The sequence below is a fragment of the Malaclemys terrapin genome, chromosome 15 (genome assembly GCF_027887155.1).
Source record: "Malaclemys terrapin pileata isolate rMalTer1 chromosome 15, rMalTer1.hap1, whole genome shotgun sequence".
In the NCBI taxonomy this organism is placed as follows: domain Eukaryota; kingdom Metazoa; phylum Chordata; order Testudines; family Emydidae; genus Malaclemys; species Malaclemys terrapin.
In genome coordinates, this window is record NC_071519.1 from 27948920 (window position 1) to 27964187 (window position 15268).

A 15268-nucleotide genomic window follows, 5' to 3' on the forward strand; every position below is an offset into this window, starting at 1 on the left:
CACCCATCCTATCCTCCCTAACATTCCATCTCAGAAAAGGGAAGATTTTTAGGGCTGTCATTTTCTACATATTTGTACAGTGCCTAATGCAAGAAGATGTTTACCTGTTAACCTCTAGGCACTACCACGATATAAACATTTAATAACTTTTGGATTTGTATTAACTCTCTTCCTCAGGATTGTGTTTTTGTTCTGAATTTGTACCACGCTTAGCAAAGTGGGGTCACGGTCCAGGTCTGGGACTCCTAGGTGCTATGATAATATAATAATGATAAATAATTCTGCAGCCAAAACAGCTATCGACTGCCCAGCCTGGATTGACTAAACTGTTTATGTGAAGCTGATGGAAATGAATCAGGTCAACCACTTAATTATAATGTTGTATGTAATCTAATTATGAAGGAAAGAAAACAAAGATCCTGCCTGTGAACAAAAGCAATGAGCACACTCTGGTGGTGTATGTATGCACATTTAAAATTTTTATTAAAGTTAATGTTTAAAATTAAATATACACAAGTTAAGAGAGAAGGTACTGTACATCTGGGGTCCCTTGAGTTATGAGGGATTACAGCAACAGAGGGTCCTGTGGCACCTTTCAGACTAACAAAGTCTGTTAGTCTCAAAGGTGCCACAGGACCCTCTGTTGCTTTTTACAGATTCAGACTAACACGGCTACCCCTCTGATACTTGAGGGATTACAGGTATCAGTTACAAGGATCACGAGAGACGTACATATCACATAACCAGCATAGACCCAGATTGGGGTGCGGGAGTTTTTAGAGCGTCAGTGGATAAGTGGGCTCGGGTAAGCCACCCATGGAATGTATTAAGAGTCCAAGTCAGTATCGGTGTCACGAATAAGTACATGGGTGGGGTGTGTCCCTTGGTTCGTCAGGGAAGGAAGTGGGTTATTTCCCTGGTCGGCGGTCTCCATTACTCAATGTGGTATTGACGGTGTCCTGTGATGTGTTCTGTATAAATGTCTCTGAACTACATGATGGTGTCAGACACCATGAGCTGTCTCATGAGCCGGGTGTAGCATCGCTCAACTCCACACGCTCTCATATATATATCTTCCAAAACTAGTCTCAGCCATATATTATGCGGACAAAGTCTCCATTGGGGGCAGCATTAGTACAGGATGGTTGTGGGTAAATTCCACCAGGTAAATGTGTATGAAAGAACTGCTGAACAAGGGTTCCAAGCTCCCTGGCACTGAATGGGAAGAGCAGGCACTAAGAATCCATCAGGATTCAGCTCATAACTTCTGCCTTTGTCCACGTAATCTTTACTCATTTCTCAAAGTGGTGACCCCACTCCAGGGTTGAAAGATCATGCATTTTAATGATGGAGGTAAAAATACTCAGGTTTCCAGTTGCTATCTAAATGTACTTGGAAACACATTCAGATTCAAACACATCTATTATAAGCCCACTAGCTAATCAGGCATGTTACTAATAATGCATTAAATGTGGGAATTTGAAAAGTGCCTGCATGATTTAGGAGCACAAGACCCATTGAAAAATGTATTGAAGTTGGATTTTCAAGGTCAGTGCTGTTTGTTACCTTTTGCAGCTCCCTCATCTTGGACAATGGAACTAGGTTAGTCTATTTCACTTTTGCTTCTGATCAGTTTCACTGTCAGGTTCTCATGAATCAGCACAAGGCTGCAATATTCAGGTGGCAGATTCTTGCCAAGAGAACTATTTGAATACAAACAAAAAGCTGTTTTCATTGATGTTTTATAATAGACTAAAAATATTTCTGTTCATATTAGGTTTCCAATGAAAATAATCAAAATGCTAGGCCTAGAATGCCTTAGAGTGTCTCTTTAACAGAGTCCCATGTGCAAAGCAGAGGGCTCATTTGTATCAGTCATAGAACCAAGTTCCCCCCGTATAAAAATATACTGTGGTATTTTAGTTATGGCCTCAAAATACAGTAGTTGACAACAGTGTGTCCTGTAGCATTCTGTAGGATTTTAAATTGTTAGATGTCACCTTTACTAGTACTTTTTGTCCACATTATAGTCTTAAACCCATAAACACTTATGCACCAATCCTGCACCATCAAGGAGGGCTTGGTGACTGCTGCACCTAGTGAAGGTAATGTGTTTCCACACAGGTGTTCTGTTGTGCACAGTTGGGGCCTTATGTTTAGGCATAGAGCACGCTATTGCAAGAAATCCCATTGAAGCTAATGGGACAATTGACAGCAGTAAGGGTGGGGAGTATTTGCAGGATAATCCTCTGAGGTCGAGCCATGCAGGTCACAGCAGGGTTTAAATGCAATTATTAGATCATAGTTAGAGTGCGGTTTCCTTGACCAGTGTAGAGTTTGTTTTTCCCTAGAGAATCCAGTGGTTAAATAAATGTCCCCTTTGTCTCTTATAGATCCATTTGTCTAGTACAGTTCTGGGGAAAAAAATCTCTTTCCATACTGGCAAGGGCAACTATACAAGGACTCCGCTAGCAAGAGCCACTCAGAAAATTCTAGCCATATTATGCAAGGGGCCATAAGTAGAAAGTTTTCTGGACATATTGACCCGGATTTCTCTTCTGCCTTTTTACCAGTTGTATATAGGTCACTGAAATTAATGGAGTCATATAGTTAGAAGGTAGTGGAGAATCAGACCCAAAGATTTGGGGCCATATCCCCATCTGGTATAAATAAATGTATCTCCATTCAAGTTAATGGATGAGATCCGGACTTTTATTAATTATTCTTATTCTTATTATTGGAGTTGGTTGAAAATTTTCCAGTGAAACTTTTTTTCCCCTGACAGAAAATGCCTTTTTGACCAAAATGAACAATTTTGCAAAAAAAAATTGTTTCAATTTTATTTGATTTTTTTTTTTTGTTAAAAAAATTACAAATAGACATTTTTCAATTCTTTGGGGAAAAAATTTCATTGGAGGGGGAAAAAAACTCTCCACTCTTTATCCCCTTTTTACTTCAAAATATTTTGTTGGGAAAAAAATGAAACCATTCACAGAAAAGTTTGAATGAAACCATTTTTCAATCAGCTGTAGTTATTATTAGAGTTTCTGGTTTCAGGGGGAAAAAAAAAACCAATGAACCAGAAAATTACAGAATAAGGTTCTATCAAATATACACAGCTGAAATATACAACGTTCGCAGAATTGAGTTCTATGTGTGGAAGCGATTGAGGAAACCCTAAAGATCCATTAATTCATTGTGGGGTACAACCCCAGAATGTAGAGCCTTTTGGGGAGCTTTTAAAAACAACATTGAATCAAGGAAAACAATTGTTCAAACCACTAATGAAACAGGATTTTTACTCCTAAAAATGTAGCTAGTGTTTGCCTAAAAATAACCATCAGATTATCAGAAAAAGAAATAGAATTAACATTGCAAACCAGAATGTCTATTTACACTTTATGAACCAGAGCGTCAGCTGGTGTACATCACTGAAGCTCTACTGAAATCATTGGAATTATGACAATTGACACCAGCTGAGAATGTGGCTCATGACTTTGTAATGTATTTCATGTCTTAATTCTACTCCACAAAATGAAATATCTGCTCCTTTCAGATAGATGAGCTGTGAAATAAGCATGATTTCCCTGTTGATACTCTGTGAAATTTGTTACATTTTCTATACTTTGGTTTTTAATGAAATTAAACAATACACACTCAGAAAAATAAAATCCTCAAAATTCACACCTGAGTTATACAAACTGTCCTCCCAGGAATGGAAGAATATACCACAAAGAATGGGAAAGCTATTTACATGTTAATAATTCAGCCAAAATGCTCGGCACGTACACACACACAGACATAAACTTAGGCAGGTCTTGTTGTTTGGTAGCTGATGAAGCCCAATGGATAAATAAGAGGGAAGCAAAATAAACATGAGGCGAAATCCTGGGGCAAAACTCCTGTTGGCTTCAAAGGAGCCAGAATTTCACCCATGATGTCTAAGAGTGACAGCCACCCAGGGAGCAGTGGGGCAAGGATTGGAACTGAGCGATGACCGGAGCAGTGTCTTTACAAATAAGGTGCTTTTTTTTTTTTTTAATGGAAGACAAAAAGGTAAAGAGGCACCTGGCTCTAAACATTTAAAGAAAGCAAGAAAAGAGCTTTAGGAAAGGGGCAAAGCATTGAGTAGGTTGAGCAGGGAATAATGCACAATGACATTAACCTGGGAAGTCGATAGGATACCAAAGCTCACATCTAGATGCAGGCCTTTGGTGAAATGACCGTGGTAACCTGGGTTCAGTTCAGGGGTTTCTGGGATGTGGGTGCGGACGGAGGGGTGTGGGTTCAGATACGGCACTGCAGACCCTTCTCATGGGAAGCTCTGAAATGAGCTAGGAGAAGGAGGAGTGAGATATGGAAATCCATCCAGATTAGCTATTGCCAGACAATACAGAGCATCGCGGAGATCCGCACGCGTTGGACAGTGTTTGGTGCCGCTATGGCTAAGTGAGGGATTGTTTTGGTTAACACCTAGAAGGGTGTTAAATTTCACTGCTGGAGTTGAGAATCTCCTGGGAGGCTCAGTTACAGCTCGAGTCTCTAAACAGTTCAGCTGTGCTGGGCTCCCATAAGCAAGACCTTCCTTCTGCTGCACTTTGAAGGCACCGTCGCTCCAAACTTTGGTCCATGGCTAGAAGTCAGGGCTCCCTTTGTGCATGATGGAGCAATAGCCTCAATGGAGGTAAGTGGGTTGATTCCATCGGTACCAAGATCTGAAAAACAAAGGCAACAACAAACACGAATGTACCATTATTTTCCTTTCCCCTGAAACGGGAGCCCATCATTATTTCATCTGTAGCTCTACTTAGCCAGCAACCGATCCTCTAAACCAACAGGGGGTTCACAGCAAAACTCAGGGTGGGTTGCACTATAACCAAGCCAGTCTTCTCTGAATGGCCAAGAAGCATCTGCCATGCTCAGATTTCATGCACGCGGAGTCACAGGGGCAACGTAAGACCAGATCCTGCCTCGTTGCAGGTGTACAGGATCAGAACAAGTTCCTCCATGATTCAGGAGGTACAGCAGCTGCTGCAACACCCAACACGCTCTGGGTTTGCTTTCTGCTAACTTGTCGCCGCTGTCATGAGCAATGCTGGTTGGGAGCAGGAGCAGCAGTGACCCGGGGAGGAGAGGGACACCAGCAGCAGCACTGAACTTAGTAGCGGGGCATGTGATGAGAAACAGCTAGAAGGGCTTCGCCCCAAAGCACGGGGAATCTGCTGGGGACAGAACAGACAAAGGAAATGTATCCCCAGCTTTATCTGTGGGTGGACACAGCGGGTCAGTCCCTGGGAGGGCAGCTTGGATGCAGAGGAGAGGGTCTAAGTAGGAGCAACAGCAAAATAAATCTTCTCTTCCTCTCTCCTTTCCCCCACTGTGCCTACCACATACAGGAGGAAAGCATCACAGCCCCCATACCTGCTCACATGCCGAATTTTTGCTAGCAGGTGATTTCAAAGAAATGTGGTCTTTCCTATAAGTCTGGAAGCAGAAAACAGCCATTCCCCATGGACTCTCAGAGTGAGCATGAAACCACCACAATGGAATGACCTCATCTAACTTGGTTTTTCTAAAGGCCATCACTACAGTATGCAGCGAGCCCTGAATGTTCTTCTCGAGGGTCCTGTTTGCTTCGCCATGCCCTGGGCATTAGTGCCAGGTGCTCCCCATCGCCTTACCCAGAAGGATTGAAGTTGGACGAGTTCATTGTGGCTTTGGAGTTGCTCTGGGATGCGCTGGGGCTGCTGGCATGGAGCCCTGTACTGGGGGATGAGGGCCTGCTGGTGTTCCCAGGGGAACACGACGATGTTACTGCACGAGAAGAGAGACAAGAATGAGGCTCACCTCTTCTTTCTTACTGGGGAGCAGGCGCATCTGTCCCACTGCTCTCCTTATTCCTTGGCTTGCTGCAATAGCGAATGCATGTTAACCGTGCCCTGGTCTGACAAGCTAGACACCCCTACACAAGAGGTCAGGGGGCATCCTCCTTGCAGCAAAGCACAGCGACTGGAGCACATGGTTCCTCCAGTGTGAGATCTGCCACATCTCTGCTGAAGAGACACCAGAATCTTCCTCCAAGGACACACCCCGTGGAGCGTGTTCCCAGCCCCAAACCCTCTGCCAGAACTTGGAGGCAGCGGCAAGGCGGGTGGGAGGGAGGCAGATGTGGGGATAGAATGGAAGGAAGGAAGGAAGGAAGACAGCAGAAGGAAGGGGGAGAGATTGGGTGAGAGCAGGTGAAGGAGTTTAAAAAGATAAATAAATCCAGGCTGGGGAGTTGAGTCTTGTTCCAAAGCCCTTCACATTGGCACAGAGAGACTTGAGCCCCTATTATAATTATCGTCATCATGCCTAGGAGCCCCTAGTCATGGAACAGGACCCCTCTGCGCTAGGCGCTGCACAGACACAGAACAGACACACAGTCCCTGCTCCAAAGAGCTGACAATCTAAGAATCAGACGAGAAATAGATCGATCCGGAGCCAGCTCCTCTCAAAGTTCAGGAGTGTTTGGATCCAGGGTTTTGCTCTGGTCTCTTCCATCCCTAGATATCAGCGTTTGCCTGCGAGAAGACAGGAAACATTCCGCCCCGGGGGAATTTCCTCTACTTGGCCAGAGTGAAGATGCGGATTCTACCATCTGCACCCCTCGCTGCTGAACTGGTCGTGTCAGGCAGCTAATTGCAGTCAGACCAGGAGTCCATCTAGGATGGGCTGCAAATGTCAAAATGCAAGCAGCCTTTGGATCAAATATAAGGTCTAAGTACTGATCGGCGGCAGAGCAAGAGGGAATTTGCTATCAGTGAAGGAAAGGAGAGAGCAGGGCCGGCTCCAAGCACCAGCCCAGCAAGCAGGTGCTTGGGGCGGCCAACGGAGAGGGGCGGCATGTCCCGCTCTTCTGTGGCAATTCGGCGGCGGGTCCCTCACTCCCTCTGGGAGTGAAGGACCCGCCGCCGAATTGCCGCTGAAGACTGAAGCGGCGGCGGTAGAGCAGATCGCGATCATGGCTTTTTTTTGGTTTTTTTGGTCCACTTTTTTTCTTTTTGCTGCTTGGGGCGGCCAAAATCCTGGAGCCGACCCTGGGAGAGAGGCATCAATCCTTGAGCCAGGCTTACCTGTCCCAGGCATGGTACTGTGGATTGGATTGACTGAGAGGGGGCCCAGGGAGCCTGAGGTAGACACCTGGAAGGGAACAGAAGCCAGCAGTGAATTAGTGACACACAGTTATTAATAAGAACATAGATCCCGGAGTGCCATTCACTTAGTAGTACACACCGTCACGGACTCACCTCCCATTCCCACAGGAATCCCTTAGTCTACTGTACACACACCCACAGATTTCTTATCCAGATACAGTTCAGATTCCCACATTAGTATTGCGAGAAAGGCGCACCATTCCCCCTGGGCAGCATACTGGACTGTGCACCTGTAGACACCAATCCCTTCATCCCAAACACACACAAACACGGGCTCACTCCAGGGCTGGGGCTCTCAAGTTTTTTCACAGTGCGGAGCCGATCTCAGAAGAGAGGTTGTCTGACGGACATCTCCTCTCCCATTAGCCGTCCCACGGGGTGGTTCCCCACTCACACAACGTTGCGGTGGTACTAGAACGGTTGCTTGCATGGACACGTTATGTTTGGAAAATCGTATTTTACGTATTTTAAGTCGCCTTTCCCGGGATAGATGTTCTGGTCTGTTCCAAAAGGCTACGAGCTCCGGGCCTGAGTCTCCGTCATTTACATTGGTGTAACACGGGTGTTATTCACAGCGACGTAGCTCCATTGGCTTCCCTGGAGTTACCCCGGAGTCACACCCGCATAAGTGAGAAGAGAAGCAGGCCCACAGTCCCCTCTGCTCTTTGTTTCATCCCCCCCTCCCACTGCTTCTGTTTGTCTCAGCTGGAAACCAGGAAGAGAACCAGCACCATATAACCAGGCAGCTCGCTATGGATCTCCAGCAAGGTCTTGGGACCCTTCACCAACCACAGTTTGGGAACCTCTAATCTAAGGGAAAGACAAGCAGAGGGCAACCTCCTTCACCAAAGGATGACAAGAGACCCCTATCTACTAAGCCGCTGCGTTCCGCAGAATCTACACACACTGCCCCTGTTCTAGGATTCCCACTCCCAGCCATAACAAATCAGACCAGGGGGGCATCTAGACTGTCTCCAATAGTGGCCAGCACCAGATGCCTTTGAGGAAGGTGCAAGAAACCCTGCAGTTATGGGATAATCTGTCCAGGAATTTTTCCCCCCAATCCCTAATATTTAAAAATTGGCTTATGCTCTGAAGCATGAGGGTGTTATAAGCTTTGGAATTGGGCGGTTTGCTTGTTTATTTTCAAACAAAAACCAATGTGCACAAGTTTTTGAAAACACTGGGTTTTTTTGTGGGGGGGCGGGGGGCATTCTCTGACTGGCTCCACAGCTCAGTGGAGAATTTTTTCATCAAATATATCTTCCAATGAAAAACAAACATTTTCAGGTAAAAATTGCCAACGTTTTTTCATGGTTTTTGACCAGCTTTGCTCCCTGCCTCTGACTGGCAAAGCTAGTCCCATTTTTCTGTTTGGGCAAAATTCACCCCAGTGCAGGGGGACTAGAAGCGCTGCTGAGGATCTCAACATGGGGCTTAAATCTGGTCTACACTACAGTTAGGCTGACAAAAGGCAGCTTACGTCAACCTAACTAAGGAAGGGTCTACATTAAAATTTCTCTCCCACCTTGCCTGCTACACCAACTTAATAACTTCACCTCCATGAGAGGCATAGAGTCGACGTAGTTAGGTCAATGCAGCGTCACTGTAGACACTGCATTGCTTACATTGACTGTTGCTGGCTTTCAGAAGCCGTCCGACAATGCCCCAAACTGACAATTCAATCAGTGCAAGTGCTCCAGGTGAAGATGCGCGCTGCTGACACAAGGAGCAAAGTGGAGACACACACAAGCGATGTAATTACTGCGGCAATTGTATGCAGATGTAAGTTAGAGCGACTACATTTTGGAGACGTGCCCTTATTTTCAAATTCTGTTAATTATCTGTGAAGAGACTTGGAGGTTTACAAACCTAGACCAAGATTTTCAAAAGCACTGAGCACATCCTTTGAAAAATCAGGGCCCTTCCAGGTGTCTCAAGTTGGACGCAAAATCAGAGGCATCTTTAATCACTAGTCACTTTTGAAAATCGTGGCCTCGTTCTTAACGACTTCACTGAATTTTTTTTCTTTTCAGGGGGCTGAGTTTTATTGCCTGGTCTGGGGCTAGCTGCCATTTAAGATTTTTGTGGCTGTAATTAGTTTCCGGGAGGGAGGGGAGATCTATGCCTGTTTTTATTTGTATAAATTTAATCAAACAAATATAACAAATTGTTTGGCATGATCAGTGAATAGCTCGTGATCATACTTCAGCCAACAAGTTCATGGCAAATCTACTCACAAAAACTATTGCTTTGAATATTTATTGCTTGCAAGTAGCTTGTCCTGCTGTGCAACTGATGGCCAAAAGTCACATGGTATTTTGCTGCTCCCTGACTGGATGACTCCCAAACCCACTGAGATTTCAAGATGAGACTGTCCCTTGTGAATACATAATGACCGCCCTGCCCCCATATGAATCCCCAGCAACCTTCAGCACCGCAGAATAGACTCCTGCCACTTGAGCTCAGCTCATTAACTGGCAGCAGTATTTGGCTGTACCCACTCACCAGCAGATTACAAGTATACTATTGAACGAATATTTGTGATGCTCTCTCTTTACACGATCGCCCTTTCCAACAAAAAATCACTCATGAAAACATTCATGGACAGTGACTAAAAGAGGCCACTGATACCGTCAAAGCTAAGGCGCTGAATGAGTGTTTGCAGACACTTCTGCAGCAGGATTCACCTGATACTGTAGCCAGGCCTATTAGACTGTCGACAAGCTACAGACCTGCCTTAATAGGAAACCTCTGGGTGCCAAGTCAAAGCCCGCAGCTACTGAGGTGGGCAAAGAAACAGGGAGTGTCTTTTATATGCAGTGCCCCCCATACTCGAGAGCAGCTCGTGCTCTGCAGCGAGGCTACATAGGATTGTGCCACCTCCCCCTGGCACTGCCATGCACTCCGAAAAGCAGAGAGCCCTGTCTGCACGACAGGCTGGGAGCGGTTATAATGCTGCACTGCCAGGCTTGGCGAGGGGCGAAAGAAGCTGCAGCGACGGGTGCCGCCTTCTGGTCTCAGATGCCCTGACCCAGCAGCGCACTTACATACGTGCTCAAGTGCCACTGAAGTTAAGCACATGCTTAAATGCTTTGCTGAACTGGGGCCAAAGGGGAGAAACATCACTCTAATCTGGGTCGTCATTTGTGGCTGAAGGCTTCACTTCCTGATTGGATGAGAACAAGTCCTGGAGCAGCTGTGTTAACTAACATGATGTTGAACACGACTTCGTGGGCAGTGTCACATAGGCAGGGACTAGCTCTGTTTAACATCCTGTGAGCCGGTCATGGTTAGCCCTATGTTTCTTAGCTGGGTTTACCCAGTACCAGCGGGCGCCTTGAACAGGACTTGGCTGTTTAAATTGACTGCAAAGTCACATTTAACATCATGTTAGTTAGCACGACTTCCTCAGGGCCATGCTCTACCACATCCTCATTTTCTAATCCCTTGTGTCTTGCTTCTAGGTGGCCCCTTCCATTCTCCCATCACTATAAATTCTCCAGCCGCCACCACCTAATCCCATGGCAGGAGGGAAAAGGGATAGACTGGTGGACTTGTACTCCACCCACTGTTCCAGAGCAATTCAGTGTTTCTTCTCCAATGTCCATTGAGATGTAAACCATCATCAGTAGGCTTCAGAGTTAACAGCCCACTGAGATGAATGGAGGCAGTTCTCAACTCTCAGAGATATAGTTTAAAACTCAGCCTCCATTAGCATTTGAAAACTTTTCTTTGCAACGGTAAAGGCTAGCAACATAGGGCCAGATTTTTAACTGGTGTAAATCAGCCTAGCACTTTACTGATTTACACCAGCCGGTGATCTGGTCTTTATTTTAAAAAAGAGCATAAACAATTGCATTCTACGGAGAGGGATGAGACCATCAGACAAGTGCAGCCTGGCATGCTGAATACCAGCTCAATCCATCCCCTGCACAGCAACATCTCCCACACCTTTCCCCTGGAGGTGCTGGGGAATCAGATGGTGTTAAGTCCATCAACAGTGCTCTTCCCACTGAGTCAGCGGTAACCAAAGCCCAGCTAGAGGGAACTGCACTGCAGGAAGTGAAGCTGATGATTCAGTAGATAGCACTCCTCCCACTGAGTCAGTGCTGAGCCAATGCCTCTAGGAGCCTCCAGGGTGCTGTTGAAAGTGCCGTATTTTTGGATGCAACTTAAAACGAAAAAAAGTCTTGCCCACTTGTTGTCAGGGTACTAGCCCCAGGAGTATTTGGATAATGGCATTCTGATTACCTAACCCTCTTGCTTTCTGTTTCATCTGTAAAGAGTTTGGGGCAAGGCACGCTTCCATGCCCTACAAATGTACGAGATCATCTGTTGCTGCCTCCTTTTCCTGCAAGCCACGTGTTTCCCTAGTACCCTGCTACGCTTGCTGCCTTATGGAAAGTAACCGGTACCCCCTTGGTCCACCAGGTCTCACCAGTCTGGAGTTGTAGATGGGTGATTTTATAGGGGATGGCACTGGACAGCTGATCCGCTTCTCCTTCTGGCGCCGGTTACAGAACCAAACCCGAACCACTTCCTTTTCCATGGAGAGTTGCTCTGCTATCATGGAGATCTCCTCCGAGCTGGGCTTGGGGTTCTGGTAAGAGAGGACATTACGTGAACAAAGAAAACTCTGTAGAACTCATTTTACACTCTCAGTGGGCTGTATGATCACCTGCTGTTTGAGTGGCAAGAGGAGAGGAATCTGGACTTGGCTTTTAACTGGGGAGGGGAGAAGATTTGGGTTTCTCTATGGGAAAGGGTAGAGATCTGGTGGAAGGTCCACGTTTTGAGTCACACTGGTGAACATCTAATGGAGTCAGTGAGGATGCACAGGTGTACCCTCTATGCATATAAAGCACTGAGCCTCAGATCAGTATTTAAGGAGAAGCTGTCACATAAGGAGAAGCTAGGAAGCATAGTCTTGCAGTGAAGGCACTGAACAGGGATTCAAAAGATCTGGGTTCTACTCTCTAGATCTCCCTCAGACTTTGTGTGACCTTGGGTGAGTCACTTAATCCCTCTGATCCGCATTTATTAAAATGGGGATAATGAAACCTCCTTTCTTCCCCCCCCCCAAGGTTAAACTCTTTGGTGCAGAGATACTCTCTATATGTTTGGACAGCACCTAGCAAAAAGGGGCTCCAATCTCAATAGGACCTCTAAATAATAAAGAAAACAACAGCTTAACACTAGGATATTGAGAAAGTTTCCCCTTTCTAAAGGAGCCCTAGAGCAGGAAACTCCATGTTGGCCAAAGTGGGCATGTTCCTGATAATTTGAGAGAGGCTGTCTATTGTTCTTTCACCAGCCCTAGGAGGATAAGTTTGATACAATCAGATTTAGGGCAGGAGGAGGGTAAAAACTGGAGCCCGTTGAAAATTTTCCATCTAAATTGTTGTGTTTTTTTTTGGAGGAAAATGGCATTTTCAACTGAATATATTTGTTGGCAAGAAGTGTCTGCTTTCTGCAGCAAATTCTGATCTTTCTTTGAAAATCTGAATGTTCTAAAATTGAGAAGTTTTGATTCTAAAATGTCACCATGGTGCCACATGGGCACTGCAGTTCAAGTGCCTTGTGCTCCTATCCTCCTCTATGGGCTGATCTCCCCAGCTGGAATTTCATCTCCCATGATGCACCATAAGACAGCCATAATACCATGGTGCATCATGGGAGATGCAGTCTGATAGGGAGCTCAGCCTATCAAGGAGGATGGGAGCCGAGGCACCCAAACTACAACTCCCATGATGCCCTGTGGCAGTACTTCAAATTAAAATATTTTGATTTTTTTGCCAAAAATTCAAAATTGTCTGTGGAACAAAATACCATTTTCCAAATAGCTCTAGTAAAATCTTCTTCTCTCTTTCCTAAAGCACTTACCTAGCTGATAAATAAGAGATTTTTTAGTTTGTTGGCAATTCTAAAAAATTGAAAAAAAAAATCATTTTGGGTCAAACCAAAACAGAATTTTTTTTGAAATTTTTGACGAATCAAAGAAATCGAAACATTTCTTTCAATCTGAAATGAAACACTGCTTTTAGATGTTGAGCATCTGACATTTTGAAAATTTTTAAAGTAAAATGAAAGGAAATTTCTAAACAAAAAGTCATTTCCGATCGAAAAATTGAAAACTTGGCATTTAAAACAAAAAAGTCCAAATGAAGCATTTCTATTTTTTCTTTTTTTTTTTTTAAACCCAAACAATCTGCTGAAATTGACATGCATTCGTGAAATATTTTGGTGTTCCCAAACCTGCCTTTTTCACCAAGAAAAGTTTCTAAGAAAAAAAATCCTGAAAGAAAAAGGAAAATGTCTCTTAGCTTAGGCCTTGGCTACACTCGGGACTTCACAGGGCTGCCGCGGCTCTCGCAGCGCTGTATGTACTCCACCTCTCTGAGGGGAGCGAGCGTGCAGCGCTGCAGGCTCTGATTACGCTGGCGCTTTATAGCGCTGTACTCGCTGCGCTCGGGGGGGTGTTTTTTCACACCCCTGAGCGCAGCAAGTTGCAGCTCTGTACAGCGCCAGTGTAGCCAAGGCCTCAAGAACTAGTAGGCATTTCGTGCTGGGAGACAGAGCTCACAACATGTGGTAAGATTTTCCCCTCACATCTTGAAATCTCTTCTCCAGCGTGGAACGAATGTTGGTCTCGATGCTGGTGCGTTTCTTTCTCTTCCGCCCGAACATCTCGCTCACCGAAGGGTAGGAATTAGGGGTACTCACGGAGGAGTCCAAAGGAGTGGATTCTGGGGAAAAAGAGGGAACAAAGGGATTCAAGACGATTTGGCAGCAGATATGTTCACGTTGTGAGGTGTTTTTTTCTGAAGCTGACCACCTGTGACAACCTGCTGTCCTTGAAACTGAAAATGCCAAGGTTTGTCCATGCCCCTGAGGCAAAAATGACTAAAGTCTGCAAAAGGGCCATCCCAGAATCCCGAGTGTTGGCAGCAAATGTACTGAACATACGCCAGACGGTCTTAAGGACCTAGCTAGAGATCACTCCGCGTGGTGCTAGGTCCGCTTAGGGTTTGCCACAATGATCATGAAGATTTACTCGTGATTCATTGAGTTTTGCTCCTGAAAGCTGGCTGGGAACCACTACCCCTCCCTAAACACGTAAAAGATCCTGGCTCAGAATACTCTATCGGAACCCCTCCTTCCCCAGTGGTAACACTTTTAATGTTGCCCAAAATAGCCCCAAATCCCAGCTTCGATTGAGGCTGGTCAGAAAAGGTGGAGTGAACGTTTCTCCCAAATATTGTTTTCCACCTTTTTGGTGATGTTTCCTAACCAGCCACCTTGAGCATTACGTTTTCAACTGTCAGAAACCGGTGTCGCTCCACTGACTTCAATGGCGCCATGCTGATTGACACCAGCTGGGGATCAGGTTGGGCGTTTCGCCTCATGTTGCTGAGACATTCCCTGTTGCAATAAAATCAGCTGAATGTGTCCAGGTCACCACTGGATGGAATGTCACAGTCGCTCAAGTATATGTGGCTACAATGCCCCATAGTAGCTTTGCAGTCTATAAAGGATACATAACATAGGACTGCAGTGCTACAGGTAATAGGGTGTCTCTTGATAATAAATATCTAGCTCTCATAATCATGGTTCATCAGCAGATCTCAGGGCACTTTATAAAGGAGGTAATTCTCAATATCCCCCATTTAGAGATGGGGAAACTGAGGCAGAAAGTAGCAAAGGGACTTGCCCAAGGTTACCCAGCAGAGTAGCCAGGAAAAGAACTGAAAATCTCTTGAGTCTGAGGGCTACACGCTGATCAAAAGAGCACACTACTTCGCAAGTGGCTGGAATAATGGGATGCCCTGTCTGTGTGGCTTAGCTTGCAACACCATGATAACCGGCGATGGGTTCATGATATTCAGGGCCGGCTGCAGGCACAAGCAGGTGCTTGGGGCGGCCACTCCGGAGGGGGGCGGCACGTCCAGCTATTCGGTGGCAATTCGCCGGACGGTCCCTCACTCCCGCTCGGAGCGAAGGACCTCCCGCCGAATTGCCGCCGCAGATCGCGATCGCGGCTTTTTTTTTTTTGCCGCTTGGGGCGGCAA

The 15268-nt window shown here is 45.7% G+C and overlaps 1 protein-coding gene across 2 annotated transcripts in view; it reads right to left on the minus strand.

The window, feature by feature from the left end:
• Nucleotides 1-3025: 3025 nt before the first annotated feature.
• The window catches only part of POU2F3 (POU class 2 homeobox 3), a 62768-nt gene continuing 50525 nt past the window's right edge, over nt 3026-15268 (minus strand). For both annotated transcript variants that reach the window (XM_054005517.1, XM_054005518.1), the window contains 5 exons: nt 13809-13945; nt 11638-11799; nt 7116-7182; nt 5682-5814; nt 3026-4715 (listed from right to left, as the gene is read on the minus strand). In XM_054005517.1, coding sequence (XP_053861492.1) covers nt 4676-4715; nt 5682-5814; nt 7116-7182; nt 11638-11799; nt 13809-13945 — 539 coding nt within the window. In that variant the 3' untranslated portion in view covers nt 3026-4675. The remainder of the gene's footprint in view (nt 4716-5681; nt 5815-7115; nt 7183-11637; nt 11800-13808; nt 13946-15268) is intronic.